The sequence below is a fragment of the Vidua chalybeata genome, chromosome 7 (assembly GCF_026979565.1).
Source record: "Vidua chalybeata isolate OUT-0048 chromosome 7, bVidCha1 merged haplotype, whole genome shotgun sequence".
Classification (NCBI taxonomy): Eukaryota; Metazoa; Chordata; class Aves; order Passeriformes; family Viduidae; genus Vidua; species Vidua chalybeata.
Genome location: NC_071536.1, coordinates 32,361,392 through 32,379,447, shown reverse-complemented (window position 1 = coordinate 32,379,447; position 18,056 = coordinate 32,361,392). Strand labels below are relative to the sequence as shown.

General features: G+C 38.4%; 1 protein-coding gene across 1 annotated transcript in view; it reads right to left on the bottom strand.

The window, feature by feature from the left end:
* The window catches only part of MGAT5 (alpha-1,6-mannosylglycoprotein 6-beta-N-acetylglucosaminyltransferase), a 63,735-nt gene that overhangs the window by 36,233 nt on the left and 9,446 nt on the right, over window positions 1–18,056 (bottom strand). Inside the window, exons 3-6 of the mRNA XM_053948364.1 lie at window positions 10,955–11,031; window positions 9,416–9,505; window positions 1,350–1,421; window positions 109–270 (exon numbers count right to left, since the gene is read on the bottom strand). Of these exons, the coding sequence (XP_053804339.1) occupies window positions 109–270; window positions 1,350–1,421; window positions 9,416–9,505; window positions 10,955–11,031 (401 nt within the window). The remainder of the gene's footprint in view (window positions 1–108; window positions 271–1,349; window positions 1,422–9,415; window positions 9,506–10,954; window positions 11,032–18,056) is intronic.

The window sequence follows — 18,056 nt, the reverse complement described above, 5'->3', positions numbered from 1 at the left end:
ACGAGCCTTTTATATTTTATATTTCCACTCTGAAAGTACACCTGGGACAAGAAGCTTGAAAGAGCCCATATAACAGCAAGTGACAGGAATAAAAGTGTTCTCATTTACCTTTTTTCGTTTTCTTTTCTCCAAATTTTGTTTTTCTGCAAGTGATTTAATGGCTTCAATCCAGGTATCAGCCATTCGTCTGATGCGCAACATCATCCACCTGAATTCCTCATGCCTTGACATCATTTTGTACAGATTATCAAAGTTGATCCGAATTTCAGCCTTCAAGCAAAGCGTTAAGAAACACCCCAAACATTAGTTATTCTTCAGCATACTTTCCAGAAGTTATAAAACTGCTCAAATGTGAGCTCTTTATATTCCTCTTTGAAAAAAAAGAAATAGAAATAGCAAAAAAGATACACTCCTAGCACGTTAAGATTTCAGTTCAAGTGTTAATGATATATTTAAACAGACATTTCTAAGCTACATAAATTACTGTTATTTTTATTGGTAGTACTTGGTAGCCCAGAATACATTTGCAATGTTTCACAATGTGTTTATTTCTGCAATATAAGACCTGGTATTGTTCATGTGCTTCAAAATGAGGTACAGGTATGTCTAAATCATAATACAGAACAGTGGGCTCAAGATTTATGTGTATCATGAATCTTCCAAACACAAGGAAGTCTCCAATTATACCAGAAAGGAAGAAACATTACTAGGGTATAAATTTTAAAGGAAATACTTGTTTTCAATCTAGACTGCTCTAAGATAAATTGGTTTTAAAAAATGAGGCAGCCTATATTTATATTATGTAAGAAGTGTTCATATGCAGCCCAGTAATTATCTTAAATTATCTTAAAATACCTAATTACTACATAAATTAGGCTGTAACAATTTAGAAACAACTCTATGTGTTTATAGTATTTAATAGGAAAAAATTGGGACTAATAAAAATGTTACTACAAACCTGAAATGGATATAAGCCTTTCCCATTAATGCAGCTTTGTAAAAAAGGCCCATATTTTTGGGACAATTAAAAATGGACATTTTCACATACACTTAACACTGGTGAGCAGTTTGTGGATTTGTAATTTTTCTCAGTATCTGCGTAGAGTATTTCATAAATTTAAACACAAAAATGTTTTTAATGAAAATCTGCCAAGAAAAGCACAATACAATGACTGGATACATGAGCTACACACATCAAGAAGGATTCCTTTCAGCTTTGAAGAATTGAGGAGTAAAAAATGTAAATTCTAATCTGTTTAGCATTTATGTGGCACAGGATATTTTGCATGAATCACAATTACTGAATTATTGCTCCTGATTGTCCTTATTAAGAACATGGTTGTTCTTACCACTGTTTTTTGATCAGTTTCTTCATTAGGATTTTTTGCTCTCCAAGGTAAACGAGGACACCAATTTTCAACCTGTAAAACAATCACATCAAAATAAATAATGTTACTTTATTTTTCAGCTGCTTGACCAAAGCCTCCACACACTGCCTTTATATTACACCTTTATAGTTAACCTGATGACTTAAATAAGTAATCAGCTCATAATAATGTGATCATTTCAAAATAAAACTGCTTTTTTTTTTTGCAGAAAAGGCTTAAGATTGCTTTTTGCAATTCAATGCTCTTTTAACCCAGCAAATTTGCCATCAGAAGTCACATTTAGATATTCATTCAAGATAATGAAAACAGAAGATCAAGGCAGAGGTCAGTTGTTAAATGCTCAAAATACAATTTCTCTGAGCAGTTCTAAAATGTTTTCAATAAGTTTTTTATGCTTCTACACCTTACAAAAATATGCATTTTGGAACATTTTCATCTCCTTAGAATATCTTTATAAAAAGACAAAGCTTGCTAAATCAAAGGATCAAAGTTCTACCTTGTAGCAATGCAGACTAAAAAAGTAAGAATCATTATAGAATCAAAGCCACCATGTTTGAAGGCTATAAATAAGGTAATCATAACATAAGTAACAATATCCACAAGCATCAACAGCTGTGATTCTTAGAGAAACATGATCAATGTAAATGCAATACTTCTATTATTGTCCACTAGAAAATAAAGAAGTACAACAGGGAGTAGCCAGTGAAGAAATAGCAAATGGATGCAAGTCACTGCGAGCTCCTGAGCTGCCCCCAGGGATCTTGCCTGTTGTGTAGAATCCTTTTTATTTATGTACCTTAAGAAATTAGACCACTTGGTCTGGGGAAGGAGGAATCTCAGCGTTGGAAGCAAACCCATGAAAACTGAAACATGACTGTACTGTGAAAAGGGGGAAATGTAAAAATTTATCAGCTGGCTAAGACACCCCATCACTACTGATTAAGTTCACAACTCTCAGAGAACTGAAAGTCAGAGTTGCTTTTATGGTTCCTCCAATCACAGACCTGTCAAAACACAATTTTAGCTTAATCATGCTGCAGAAGCCTGGAGCATTACAGATTAAAGGCTTAAGATCACACCATATGATTGCTTAGAGGGCCAATCACATGAAAATAAATGAATAGCCATCCTAACCTCATTAAAGGGAAGAAATGTATCAACCTTGGGTTCTTCAGACAAATTATAAAAAAGCATTTTGAATACTATGACTTAACCTACTCAATGTGTTTAATATAACATTTGAATGCAGTGACTTATCAACCTCCTTTGAAAACATCTGATTCTTCAGTGGTCTTCAACTCTGGAACCACACCAGAAAGTGTAGCAATGATCAATCCTAACTTTTACAACTATAAAGTTGTGGCAGAAAAGAGTGACAAGCTCCACATTGTAAATCATGCACAGTCACACACTCTCTCTGTTTTCTTTTTTTTCCCCTTTGTTTTAATAGTACAAATTTTGCATTATTCCTAGCATTAGAACTGATCTAAATTAAGATATGACATTTCAAGGACTACTGTACGTGCCCCTTTTCTGACTTTATGTATTTCACATTGCACCACAAGGCATCCTAAAGGAATTGCAGATTTTTCAGGGCTGCCAAGGACAGTTCACTGCACGCCTCATTGACTAAAAAACAAATACAGTTCTTTTGTGCTTTTAGAAATATTCCCTCTAGTCTAAAAATAAATTATAATAATTCTCATCACAAATAAACACTTAAGGAATAGATTCAAAGTAATATCACTGTCTGCAGTTGGTCTGACTCTCATTTTCCCTTATTGATCTTCAGCAATGATGGCAGAAAGGATTATGATATCAGTAAAGTGGGTCTAGATGAAAACTCCATCAGAAATATACTTCAGCTTTGAAGCTGTTTAGGCACAGAAGATCTACATACAACAAGCCCTAATTCTGAGCAAGGTTAAGGAAGGCAGTGATGTTCATTTGGATTCTGCTCTTTAACTTGTTCATTTGATCATTTAAGACCAAACACTAAAGTTGCCCCTGAAGAAGGAACCAGGGCTCCTCTTGCCCATTTCCAGCATTGCCTTCCTCTCACTGGGTTACCATCAGTTCTTTTTTCAGCTTATTCTCTCCATAGCAACTTACTGTTGTACTGTCATGTAGATGATTTAACAGGAAGGATGTGATACCAGACAGATTAGCAGGTAAAGACGAATGTTGGGAAGCAGCAAGTGCAGATTTGAAGACAGACCATTTTTTTGGATGAGTGATATAAATGCTAAGCTATTATTCAGAACACACTATATTTATCTTTGTACTGTCATATTTTTGAATAAGACCAGCTGTGCCTCCTGTTCCTGGTACTGAATTCAATGCAAATCAAGGGCATTAGACAGTCTTTGATCTTGCTCAGGAAACTGTGTCTACCTGAGAAGTCAAGTGTTCCCTACTTGGTTGGAATCCCATCAGTCACAGCACTGCCTGTATTGTAAGTAGCCAGCTCCTTAAGGTTAAGTAGCACAGCAGTTTAAAAATTCAGAATTTAAGTGCTACATGATTTCAGATACAAGAGAAAAGCTGGTGCTCTGAACTGCTTTGAGATGTTAGGCTAGGTCTAGGATGAAAAAAAAAAAAAACCCAAACAAGCCTAATAAATTTGAAGAGTAAGAAAGCTTTATAGAAGCTTTGCAAGTGTCTGTTCCAGTGACTCTTCCTCAGACACACACTGAAAGTGAATGCAAGGCAAGATTGCAGCACTCGACTCTATTACAGAGCAAGTACTTCAAGCAGAGTTTTAAGAACCTGACAAACATCTGTAGCACTGGAGTAGTCTGAGCATCTTCCAAATTGAATCAAAGTATACTCTGCCAGCAGCTCTCCACATCCAAAATTTCAGAAAGACCTTTTAGCTTTCAAAGTGTCACAGTGGGAGTTAAATAAAGCTGGAGCTGAAGGGTACACTCTGAGCACTTGGGATAATCTTCATTTTGGATTCTGCCAAAGGGCAGGTGGAGCCCATCCACAGGGAAGCGAAAATAACTTTCTTTGCACACCAGGTGAACACACTGCTCAGTGTACTTCTATCCATGGTACAATGCTGCTCTTAAGTGTCTTAAGTCAGTCCAAGAGAGAAGAATACACAAACAAAAAAATCCACTGCAACATGTGGTGAAAGAAAGTGCACCTTTAAATTTATGAAGCAGTATGAAGGCAGGTAGATAACTTGTAATGCCACAAATCCCTTTGAGAATTTGATGTGAAAGGACAGCTCCCATGGGGAAGAAGACTTGTTCAACTCCTGGTTTTTGTTTAGCATTTTCTCATTGACAGAATCCCTTTGAAGGGGTTGCAGAACCTGTGACGTGCAAGATGAATGCCTGTCTGGTTAGTGAAATGGAGTAGGATACAGGCAGCTTTGGATGTGGTTCTTTCCAGAGGCAGTCTCAAATGTTGGGTGTTAGGTGCCCACAGCCCCAGTGACGTTGCAACACAACATTTCACACATCAATCAACAAACAGCCTCTTCTCTGCCTTCAGTGATGGGCACTGTATTTGATTTCTCTCATACACTGGCATTTATGTCTTTTCTAACAAGTCATTAAAAAAAATCCCAGTTTAAGGTGACAGAAGAAGAAAAAATAACAGCCCAAATCACCCAAAATCAGGCCAATCCACCAACAGGTAATTCAGGGACAAAGTGCTGACTATCATTAGCATTTCAGTTTCTTAGGGACATATGTAAGATGACTAAGTAAGTCTGAACTTTTGGTGATTTACATTTCAGACAACAACACTGGTTTTGTGAAATTTCTGAGTATTTGCATAGAATTGAAAGAAGCTGGTTTGGTGTTACATTACACTGAAGAAATGCAAATCATTAACTCAATGTCCAGGATTAGCAGCAGAAATTGTGGAAAGGGGACTTCCCCATGGACATGAGCAAATTGCAGTAATCTAGAATAACCACAAGGATTAAAGGAATCTCTATAATTATGATACCCAGGAATTTTCACTAAATTGTGCCTCAGACTACAGCTTGCACCCTGGAAACAAATCCATGTTCAAAATCACCTTTAGTTTGTGTTTTACTGCTTTAGCCCTGAAAGCAGAAGTAAGAGTATGAAGAAAAATACTCCCACTACCAAACTATGCCTTGTGTTTCCATCAAGTCTGAAGAGCTGGAAACAAGAATTCTCTCCAGCAGTGTATTAGCACACATGCAAAAGCTACAGGAGTCTCACAAACTGGAATTCAAACCAGTTTTAAATCTTTGAAGTGCTGGATACCAAGATGGGTACCAAAAATTACATGTGCACCTGGAAGGTGAGCTGGAGATCCAGAGCCTGGGACTTTAGAGAGACCTGCCCAGCTCCAGCAGGTAAGCACCAGTGTAATGGGAGGGGGTAACTTGCACCACAGCTACCAGCTGACCACCAGTCCCACTCCTGTGTGGAAAGCAGTCCTCCCAGAGAAACATGTATGTAGATAAAGAAAGAAAAAAAAAATCTATAAGCCATCTCAATTTTTGCACTTTTTTTCTTTTTAAAGCTTGGAAATAGTGTGAAAAACTCATTTTCTAGAAGATATTTTTAAAAGCTTCATTCTTCAGCTGCAAACTGACATTTTGCAGTGAAATATATTTTTATACTGCCTAGAAATTAATTTTTTCACATTTCTGCCCAGAGGTAATGCCATCCCTGAAAATGATAACTGTGCCAATGCCATTACAGTGTTAAACAACTGCCTTTCCCATAACTAAATGCTAAGATTAAAAGTAAGTAACTCTTCTCTATGGGCATCACAGCTAAAAGGAAGCAAGCTTAACTTGCTTTTTAATGTTTGCTATTTCTAATCCCTGTCTGGCTCTGTATTCAAGAGAATTTAAGCCTGGTTTTGCTATTCAGGCCATTTCTATCTCACCCACTCTTCAAAGACTCCAGCACAATTTGTGTTCTGAGGACCAGAGGGTGGTGAAGCACAGGTTGCCCAGAGAAGCTGTGGCTGCCCCATCCCTGGAAGTGCACAGTGCCAGGCTGGACAGGGCTTGAAGCAACCTGCGACAGTGGAAGGTGTCCCTGCTCATGGCAGGGGTGGGAACAAGATGAGCTTTAAAGTCCCTTCCAACCCAAGCCATTCCATGAGTCCATGGCCACACAGCTCCATATCACACCCCAGGGAAGATCCAGCACCTGAAGCAAAACAGTGAGAAGGAAGTGCAAAAATTCTCTGTTTCACCTGCAAGTTTGCACAGAAGTCAGCTTTAAAGAAAATGCAGAAGCCTGGACATGCTGGGTTGCTTCTTGCTTTCCTTGGGCTGCCACAATTGCCTCCCATTCTGCTCAAGCAGCCAAGACACAGAGCACTGGAGAAGAGCTGTTCCTGAGTTCCTGCAGGTGTTTTTGCCACCCAAAGCAAGGCAGAACTGCTGGTACCTGCACTTGAGCAGGCTCTTCAGGAGGGAACATCTGGGGCAGCCTGGATTTTGCCTGCATTGTTTATGTTTTGCAGACACTCATGGGGAAAACGTAACAGAGCACATGGCTGATACCCAAAGGCTGGGTTTATGCCAACCTTTTGTTTCTAAACCTTTCATAAACTGTGGACAAATTACTTTTTGTCTCTGTGGTTCTGACCCATTTTTCACACCAAAATGAAACATTTTGGGCTCCTTTGTTTACAAGTTTAATATTACGTTACAAAGAGTACTGGATAAGCATAATGTAACACCCTAACTGAACTGCTTCAGAATAAAAAAAGTAGATCCCAGAAGAGTATGAAAGAGCATAGACACTTGTCACAGTAGATTGTAGAGGTGATTTGAAGAGTAAAAGTAGATATATGCATAATTTCATGCAGATTGTTTTTCCAAACTGAGATTGTACATAATTTGATACATACATTGCCTTTGGAAACATGCACACAGACAACCATATCACTCCAATAGTCTAACCTTGAAGTAAAAATGAAAAATCTTAACAGTAATATCCTTTCCATTACCCTAATGCATTTTAATATTTTAAATCAGCAGTTCTGACTTGAGAGCTCTGTAGGTGCATTTATCATTCAGCTGTGCAGCCACGCTATAAACTGTCAACTCTTCATCACTGTCCACATTGACAAATTACTCTTGCAACAGCATTTCCAAGTTATCCCTAGGAGCCAACACACCTCATAAATCCACATCATTGTAGTGTTATTAGAATTTCATTTCATGCTTGTATTCGCAAACATTTAAGCTTTCAACTTCTGCTGCTGGACATTAATCATGAAATTAATCATAGGATTAAGAATGCCAAATTTAAACTCAAGGTTAATAACACGCTCACCCAATATTAGTTTTACATTCTGTCATAAGAAAATACTCTAAAAGAAAAAAAAAAGAAAAAAAAAACTTTTTCTGAAGTTACCAAATATCTCCACAGGCTAATTGCAATTGTATTCCTTCATGAAATGAAAAGTTGACCAAATTAAATATTGCTGCTTAAAAAAAAAATTCAAATCCCAAGACCCTTCAAAAAACAACCATTTGGCCTCTGAAAGTCTGTTCACATTTGGCCTTGAAAGATCAATTATGAAAGCGCTAAAGAGCTAACAGCATCAACTGACTTTTCAAGACTGATGATAAGGGAAGATTGTCACATAAAAAACTGGGATTTAACAGAAATGCAAAATAATCAATGTCATTGAGGATATTAGAATCTCACATTCAGCTGAGATACATCATAATTTTTAAGATATATCTGCATTAAAACCACGAAGAACCTGCTGGTTGACAGAATACTAATGACCAAACATAGCTCTTCTGTTGCTAAAACAAAACCTTCTAGTAGAAACCTTAGATCAACTTCAGATGATTATGAAACCATATTTCTAGCCTCCATGATAAATAACAAGATAAATAATACAGTTGTCCTGTATCTTTTCTTTCCACAATTTCACAGCCCATAAATAAATCAACACTTGGTGCTAGAAATGGAATGAGTCAAAACTGTGATTCAACCCAGCCTTTGTTATGCCTTCAGATAAATGTTTTGGATATGCATTTAACTATTGCTGCTTCAAGCAACACCCCCAGAAGTTCAATGACAGTCAACTGAGTAAATCAACAGAAACTGCTTTGATTACAACTGAGCTATTTATTATAACAGACTTACTGTTTTAATCTCAGATATATAATTTAAAATCCCAGCCCAACCCTCCCAATCCTACAGAAGCTACAAAATTATTATTAGTTGCAATCCTGCAGCCACATTGGCTCTTTCAGTCCTTTGCAAGCAGTGAGCCACTGGATATCAATACTCCTAAGATCAGTTGCCATAAATTATCAAAATTTCATTTATAAGAAAGAAGAGGCTGAGTGATCAAATACACCTGACTATTTCTGGTGCATGCACACTTCAAGCCATTAATAGAGCTCTCATGATAATTACTTGACAAAATTAATTCTTGGGAAAGAAGTCTTATGGAAATAGAAATAAAATCTCACCAGGACAAGCACCCTACTCAGCTGTGTACAAAACACCTCAGGCTGTGACAGGTACCAAAGGCTTTAGCCAATATAGCTGCAACTTCACTCAAAAATGTGATGTTCAGGTTCTATTGTTTTGTTCCTGCTTACAGATTCCACAATTCACAAACAGTCTCCGAGCAGCAAGTGGCCATGCTGCTTAGGACAATGGACCATCTAGCACCATTTTCTAAATTTTCCATTTCAAATGTCTCTCTATTAGTACCTCAGCAGCTGCATTAAAACCAACAGAAAAAGTGTTTAAAGGCAAAGATCTCTGACTGAGCTTCACATGCAGGTTTAACAGGATACCCAACGTGGCCTCCCTGGAGAGCTGCTACTTATATCACAGCAGTTACAAACATTAGAATTCTTCAGGCTAGAAACCCCTGCAGAGTTTATGAATAACAGCAACACACTTAATAATTCAGTTTTAATAACTTTTTCCTCTTTACCCAATTATTCCGAACAAAATGATGATTTCTTTCGAGAAAAGTACAAAGCTATGTAGGCAATGTGATGTTCCCCTTCTGCAGATGAAAAGACTACTGACCTCACTGAGGTAAATAAAAAAGGAGCACGTGGACCCATCTACACCGTAGCTCGCGTAACAGGGATCTGATCGCCACATATCTTTCATCCACTGCAACAGAAGACATAGAAGTTTATTAGGTTCAAGTACAACAAAATAGCTCTGTTTCCCACCCAGGAATAATGGAGGAAGTGGCAAAGTGACTATAAATATCACAAATAACAAACCAGGAATTTATTAATGATTAGCAGCACTGTATCCCTGCTTTCAGTAATGCTGGGGAAGTAACAGCACAGCAGATGTGAGCACAGCTTAAACTGGCAGCCAGGCAAGCAGAGACAAATATCAAAAGGAGAATAAAATTGGGATCCAGACATTTGGCTGTGGCTTGAGTTGAAATGCACTGTGTGTTTCCCACCATGACGTGCTCCCTCTAGAATTTCACATCATTTCAGTTACCAAGACAGAAATCTGCCATTTCTGCAGAAGCAAATAATTAATTTCAGTTCATATTTCAATATTCAAATAATTTATTACATAGTTACTATGCAGCCTGTTTGCCAAAACAGATCAAAACACAGACCAGAGATTCAAAATGCAGAGACTTTTAATTTCGCAAATATTTGAGTATTTAAGCAAGCAGAAATTTTACTACTGTCCACCACTAATCATAGAATCATTGAATAGTTTGGGTTGGAAGAGAGCTTAGAGATCATCTCATTCCAATACACCTGCCATGGGCAGGGGCTGCTTCCATTAGACCAGGTTGCTCTGAGCCCCTTCCAACCTGGCACTGAACTTTTAGGGATGGGACATTCACAGTAATAAATCAATATTTTTTACATTTGAAGCATATCTTGGGAAAAAAAAAACTTAAAAACCTCAATTTCTGCAAGTTTGTTGGAGTTTGTTTCTTTGTTTTTGTTGCCTTTTTCTTTCTTCCTTTCCAGCTGAAGTCTGATGGGTTGTAATATTTAGCCTTTCCAACTGCATTATTAGTAAAATACAGGACTTATGTAGAATGCCCTGTGAATCCCAGAATTCTGGTTGCACACTTAGGCACTGCCTACTTGTGAGCAGAAGAGCCAGAATGTTTTCAAGGGAAAAGGGGAATAGAGGAACCACACACACCTGTGGGCAAAGAGATGAAAGAAGAGCAAAGAAACATCATGCTGGAAAAGGGGCTGCAGTGAGGTACCCACAGAATCACAGTCCTGGGGCAGGGGAACCCCAAATTACTCATCATGGGGAAGAAATCAGGGCTTTTCCAAAAGGAGTAGTTTCTGAATAACAAGATAGCATTCAAACAATAAGGCTTTTCAGTAAATAATATAGCATTTTAATATGGCAGATTTTTGCTGTCTTAAGAGGATGCCACTTTATTTCTCTGCAACAGTAGTATTAAAGGCTTGAGGAGAGCAATGCTGCAGTGACACACAGTCCTAAATATCCTATTTTTTAACTCAGTTTTTCATGTTTAACACCGCTGAGTGGTGACCTCTTGCAACATATGTTGTATTTTTAATAGAATGCACATAAGATTAAACCCAGTTCACTTACCTTTATTTTCCCTTCACAGTGAGGAAAACCATCCATAGGAGGCAATTCACACTGCTCCTGGGCTCCATTTATGAGATCTAAAGAGAAACACAGACCATAACTGAGCTTCATTTCACAGTTCTGACAGATAGCCTGATGAAGCCTGCCTTTTATTTTCATGAATCCACAATCCAGACTGACTGAAGGGTCCTACTGGGTTATATTTGTTACAACATTAAAACTCAGTGTGCTCCTTTTTGACCACATGAGAAAATGGTTGCATAGATTTCAACTCCAACTGGAAGTGAAAGTGCTGAATTACAAAAATCAATCTATGAAGACTCAAAAATTAAGCTAATCCATACTGAGAATAACAAGAAGAAAATAATTTCCTAATCAAAGTATGCCCGAAACTACTAAATTGCAACAATTTGTTTTCACTTGTCAAACATTTATAGGATGTATATAGCTCTTAAACATATAACTAGTTTTTCAAGCTCTGCTATCACTTTATCAAATACCCATGATGCGAAACTTGGCACCAGATATATGACCTAATTAATAAATGTTGCAATATGATCTAATTTAACAACTGAGTAGCACTACATCACATCTCACAAGAAATATTTCCTATGGTCTCCCAAGATATTTTTTTCTTCCTTTTTGCCCATTTTAATATATTTTCATTCTAGATTATTGCGACGCATTAAAGACTGTAATAAAGAGCAGGATTTCTAGCCCATGAGCCAAGGAAAAAGCAGCAGTTTTAAAGGACATTACCCCTTCAGCTCCAAGGGACTTTCTTAGAAGAACCCTCTAATGCAGGCCTTTAAGGCAAGAAAAATTATTACCATGGTGGAGAGATCCTTGCCAAAGGCAGTGGAGGAGGTTTTCAATTTAGGTAGTTCATCCCACAGTTACCTAAATTATACCTGCATCATTTCTGGCTTTTTCTACAGGCAAGAATCAAGATCATTAAAGTCAGCCAGCCGTCAACCTGGGAACACTTTATACTGTGGCAGTAACTGTGCACAATTTCATCCAGAATATGTTAATTAGAGAGCCCAGAAGAAAATACAAAAAAAAAAGGTTGCAGTATTAGAATAGAATAGTGACAAAAATCTGTGGGTAAAAGTTAAAATGTTGCATTATATTATTATATGCAAAACCCACGACCTGATCTATTTTCCAATTTTTTTGCAAATAGCTTCTTTTAAAGATAAAACTTGAAATGTGAACCAAGCATTGCAAAATGAACTTGATGGGGGAAAGAAGGAAGGAAGTCCCCACTTCTTTGTCAGTCTCTGCAGCAGGAGAGATTTGACAAACTGAGCTGTACTGCCACTGACAATAGCACTGAAGCAAAGCAGTTTGTACAATGACTTTGTAATTTCAAATCAATAAGCACTTTCAAAATAATCTGCCTATCTTCTTATCCGTGTGGGATTCTTGCAGACCAGACCACCGACATCTAAGGCTCTGATTTCTGCTCTGAATAAGAACATACAGAGCATGCATACAGATAGCAGCAATTTAAAGTATATTCTCAATTCAGTCAGTAGAGCTACACAATAATAAAACATTTTGCTTTACTGCAGTTCAGGAATCAGACCTTCCATTTGCATCACACCAGAATCAGTATGTGAGATCAAACAGTAATAAAGAGGCATGGTTACTATATGGTAATTTTCAATAATCAGTAAAATTCCATTAGAAGACCTTTATGGTCTAAAAGGTTTTGTGGGCTTTTCTTTTTTTTTCTCCTAAGTCTGAATGCAAAATAACAATTTTACACAAGGCATGTCAATTTCAAGATCTTCCTAAAACAAAAAAAAGACCTCTGAAATCTCTGGTATAACATCAGAGATGCAGTTTAACCATAGAAAAAGTTTAACTTTCAGCATCATACTAAATTTAGGGTGGAAAATGCTGAATGTCTGGGTATAGCTTGCCAACAAGAATGAGCCATGAATTTTGTCATTTAAAATAAAAAAAAAGTGTTCTATCTCAAGTTAATTATACTATCATATGATGGCTTTCCTCTTCAGAAGGTTAGTCAAGCAAATCCTCTCTTCTACTTAAGTCCTATTAAGTACAGAGTAATACATAAGCACAAGCTATAATTCCTTATTTTACAGCACACAGTGCCAAATCTATCACTTACACCATATTTCATTTTAATGGGGATCTCATGGCCTGTTAAAGAAAGAAAAGATGGAGGAAAAAAACCCAAAACCCAGACAACAGCCTGATTTTTGGTAAACACACAACTGCAGTTTACATGTTTGCTCCTGTCATGTGTGAACACCTTCTCTGCATCCCAGTGTGTTTTTGTTGAGAGGCAAAGACCTTGGCTGCTGTTCATTACTCACCAGCTTTTACAGGATCCCTGTTTTTGCAAGATCCACCTGCAAGAATAAAACCCCTCTTCCAACAGTCACACGCGGCAGCGGCCCCACACTGCCACAGCTCCCATCAGCCGTGGCAGTGCCACACAGAGACTTCCCAAGCACAAACCCTCCCAGCCCTCCCTGCTCCTGTCCATTCCAAGAAGTAAAAAGGAAGAGACAGACATTTTTCTCAGCACAAGCTACAGACTTTCTCAGTCTGTTTCTGGTAGCTGTTTCTGGTCTCCCCTGTGGCCAGCTGCACTAAGGCTTTTTCAGAGCAGTCCCACTATTGCTCTTCCACTGGGATGGGTTACACACAAACAGAGCATGGATCTCTCCAGGCTAATCTGTACAGGGAACATGGAACACTAATTCCCACCTTTATCACCTCTAACCATGCTGAAGTATTAATGTGTCTGGGAGTATTACCAAGAGTATCTGACATCTTTCCTCCTTCTTGCCAGCAACAGTAAACACTCCTAGGATTCACCTTCCTCAAAAATATTCATGCTTTTTCTCCAGCATAGTCCACAGACAGAGGAGATGCTTCACACAATCACCAGCCCCCCACTCCCATCTTCCCATTCAGCCTCACCATGGATCTATATCCCAAACATCTACATCAGCTTTCATTTGCTTCATTCTCAGCTATTAATCAGGGAATAGCACAGTGAAGGCAATTCTATAAAACTTAAATATAAACAGTCCCATGAAACAATTTACCTAAAACTGCTATCCAAAGCAGGAAAAAAATGTAGCAATGTGTGCATACAAGAGGAAATTAATGTGAAAGAACAGGAGAGGGAACAGAGAAATGTAATTCTGTTCCATCTGAGTATTCCCTAGAGAAGCAGTCTTTCCTCTGTGCCCATGAACAGGAAGCCAGCTCATGCAGTCAGACTGGAAACACATCTACATCAAGGACTGCTGTCCAAAGCAACAACTGCCTGCAGAAATGGGCAAGTCAGTGCTGGTTTCCACACATAAGCCTGAGAATTCAGTGCAGAGCTCTGAATTCACCAGTGAATAATTCTGACAGTTCCAGTGAACTACTACTTGCTCTGGTCACACCCTTTCTTCTTGGCAGTGGGAGTTCTAGGTTGAGAATCATCCCTCCCAATTTTTTTCTTAATGATCAGACCCTGTATGAAGAATTACATTTCTGCTCCTCTTGCTGCTCATTTGAACTCAGCATGGAGGTGTGCTTGAGCTTGTTGGGAACACCTCATTGCTGGCTCTCCTTAAATAGGAATCCAGAAGTGAACAAATCTCGTGCTTCCCATGAGCAGCTGAGACCAAGCTCAACCAGATACCAGCAATTCACACTTCTGAGTGTGATCATAGACAAGGGAGATGAAGAAGTGGAACCCTGGGGATGCCAATCTACACATCAGGATCTTCCAAAGCATGAAAAGCAAGCATTAACATACAAGTCAAGACTTAGGAGTTTTTCATCATTTGGAGATAAAACCCCAAACCCTAATATCTCATGAGGATTCTTGTTTAAATGTCTGGATAGATGTATTATGCTGTTAGCAAATTCATGTTGGATAATTCTTTCCTGAAGGGGAAAACTACATCAAGCCAGACATTAAAGTTAATTTTGTTGGAAAATAGTATTTGAGAAACCACAAGAATTTTTACCCTTTGTTAGGATTTATGTAATTTAAAATGCTCTGAAATCTCTTTTCCCAGCCAAAACTTAGAACTTACAGCCAAAAAAAGTTAGAAATACAGCTGTCAAGTTAGTAGAAAACAACAGCAGTTAATAAACACACTTTTTTTCCTAAGCTTTGTGTGAGCCATTATATTAATTTATGTTCTACACACACCTGCTTTTGAATTCATGCATAGCTTATCTCCTCTTGACTGCGGTTATGAAAATACATAATTATTAAACATTTATCTCGTATGATGTTACATTAAAAGTCAATGCATTAACAAACTAAAAACATGAACATAGCACATTATAAACCTAAAAGCATGCAGTCGGTACAGATAATCCTGGGGGAAAAAATACTGATAAAACACCAACCAACTGCAGATTTAAAAAAAACCTCTTTAAATACTGTGTGTGAGGTCCTGGGATATTTAAAATATAACTACCAAACTCCATCCTCATGTTTAGAAAGGAGCCATATGTTCCCTTCACAAATGAACTACAGCTTTGCATCAGACGTCGTTCGAGCACAGCAGGTGAACCTGAACTCGTGAACAATCCTCAGTTGTTTCAGTGCAAAGTCTGGCACGTCAGCATCAACGACGTGGCAGATCTGAGCTGAGCCACCAACCCTGCACTGGAAAAGAAGCTTCTCTCTTGTTGCTTGCTACGAGCACTGCACCTGCTAAAGCCCCAGGCCTTCAGCACCTAAATACCAGCTCACAGATGCAGCTCTTCATTGCCTCCTGCATTTCAACTCCGCAGGTTTTATTTGTAATAGTGAAGGTTTACAACACCCACGTTGAGAATGATGTGGCTAAAAGCACAGTCTGTGGTAAGGAACTGATTTTTGTTTGCTTTTAAGTTGATCTTTAATAAAACAGTAAAAATGAGCAATAGTAAGAGCTACATGCATATTTCCTCCCTTTCCTACATTGCATGTCCTTCAAATAATGTGCTTTGTAATAGGCTAAAAAATTCTGCTTCAATTTATCTCCATCAGACAGTTAGGAAGTCTAGAAATATTCCACTAAGACAGTACTCTGAATAAGAATTATAATTAGTCACTCAGCAGTGAGTGCTGTTTGATAGGTGCTCTGTTTGTCATAAGAGTTTTAAAATAGCAATATTGGTGAAAGCAAATGAAAAGGCTGCAATACAGCTGAAAATGCAGGCTGACACCAGCAGCCTGTCTACTCTGCTAAGGACCAGCTTGGTGTTCTTCTGAGAATAGAAATGTATTAAGAATTTAACACGACACTAAAAATGATGCACTTTGGAACCTTGAGGCTTAAATTCTGATTTTCAGACTAGTGCATATTAAAGTATTTTTGGATGATATACAGCACTGATAATAGCTCAAGTCAAAAGTGTTCCCATCAGCAGATCTCATAAAATGCAGAACCTCTCTAGTATTATAAGGTCAGAGTAATCACATCCGATCAAATGTATTCACCAATTTTATCTCTGTTCTCCTTCTGGTTTTGATCATTAAATATAAGTACTATTCTTACTTTAATTCATGAAACTGCCCTCTTGTTTCTATTTCAGTCCTTAAATCTGGTATCTGTGGTTAGACACAGACTGTAGTTAAGGCCGGTGTAGTTTGTGTAAGGTCTTCTTTCCCTTCTCCAACTAATTAACACATTCTCAATTCAATTCACATTTTTCATCTCCAGCTGGTAAGATTTCTTTAAAGAGAGAATTTGCAGTGTGAGCTGAAAGCACTAACAACATATTCAATCAAATGAACTAAAGGTTTCAAGATTTTAAATGCAGAGCACAAAATGCTTTCTACCAACATTTTAGAAACTTCTGTAGCAAAGTGTTTGTATGATTTAAAGAAAATTAACTTTTCTACCTCTAGTCCATCCTCACACAAGCTGTGCTGCTATGTTCAATTAGCATTACTGAAATCAATGCAGTGTTAGGAGAATTGAAGTAGTAGTCAAGTGGTTAATCAAAATGCAGCCCAGGGGACCACTAAGAGCCCCCTTCAGCATTATTAACACAGCCTTGCACTGCAGTGGAAAATATTCACCAGTAGTCTTCTGCACACACCACACTGTGCTGTGACAGCCAGGTTTGAGGGCACACAAAACTCCCCAGCTCCACACAACTGCTTCTGTGGGAGGGGGGGAAATCTTAATAAACACACACATACAGTCTGGAAAAAGAATACAACGAATAAGGCACAGTAAACATGAGTCAAAGCAAAAGATCACCTCCAGGAAGCTGCTATCTTGACTATCAGAGCCAATGCAGTCCCACACCCTGCTGCAGCTGGTACACACTGGTGCCCTGTGGGCAGTCAGTTTGTGCTCTGAGGCACAACACACTGTGCTGACTGAAGAAAAGCCTGCTCTAGTCCTCTCAAGACAGGAGGGCAGCTTTGGAATTTAAAACAATATCTTAGCTTTTTTAATCTCTGCAAGTACAGGACTATGGTAGAACTGTGGTTTCAGACTGCTAAACCCAACAAGGCTGTGCAACAGAATTCGTCAGAGAGCCATGGAAACAAATCCACTGATCCTGAGGTTACCTGAGTCTCTCCCCCCCGACCTAAAAGGCTCCAGTGTGGCAGCCCCAAGTCTTCAGGAATAAGGACATGGAAATACCATGACAAAGGTCCTTCTCACCATAGTAACATTATAAAAAACCCCCATTCTTGTAGCATTGCCAAAGCTGACTTGTCAGCCTGCCTTGCTACATATTCACGATGGATGCCAGATATCTGACAGGCATCCAAGCCATCATGTCTTAAATGACAAGTATACACTGAAGTCTGCATCTTAATGAGTGACTTGAAAGATGTTAAAACTGAAGTTGTTAGAAGGGAACTGAACAGCCAACACAGCAGAACAAGTTAATGCACAAGGCAGAAAAGCTATGGAAGCTTGGAACAGATAGACCAGAAATGTCCTCCCTCACTGTGCAGTGTGACATGCAGCAACCTGAGCCTGGCTGTCCTTAGGCTTAGCAAGGGTCCTCCAAGCACCTTGTATACCTCCAGCTGTGTATAAGGGGAAGGCTGAGGAGGATTTAACACAAACCTTCACTTGCTCATTTTTGT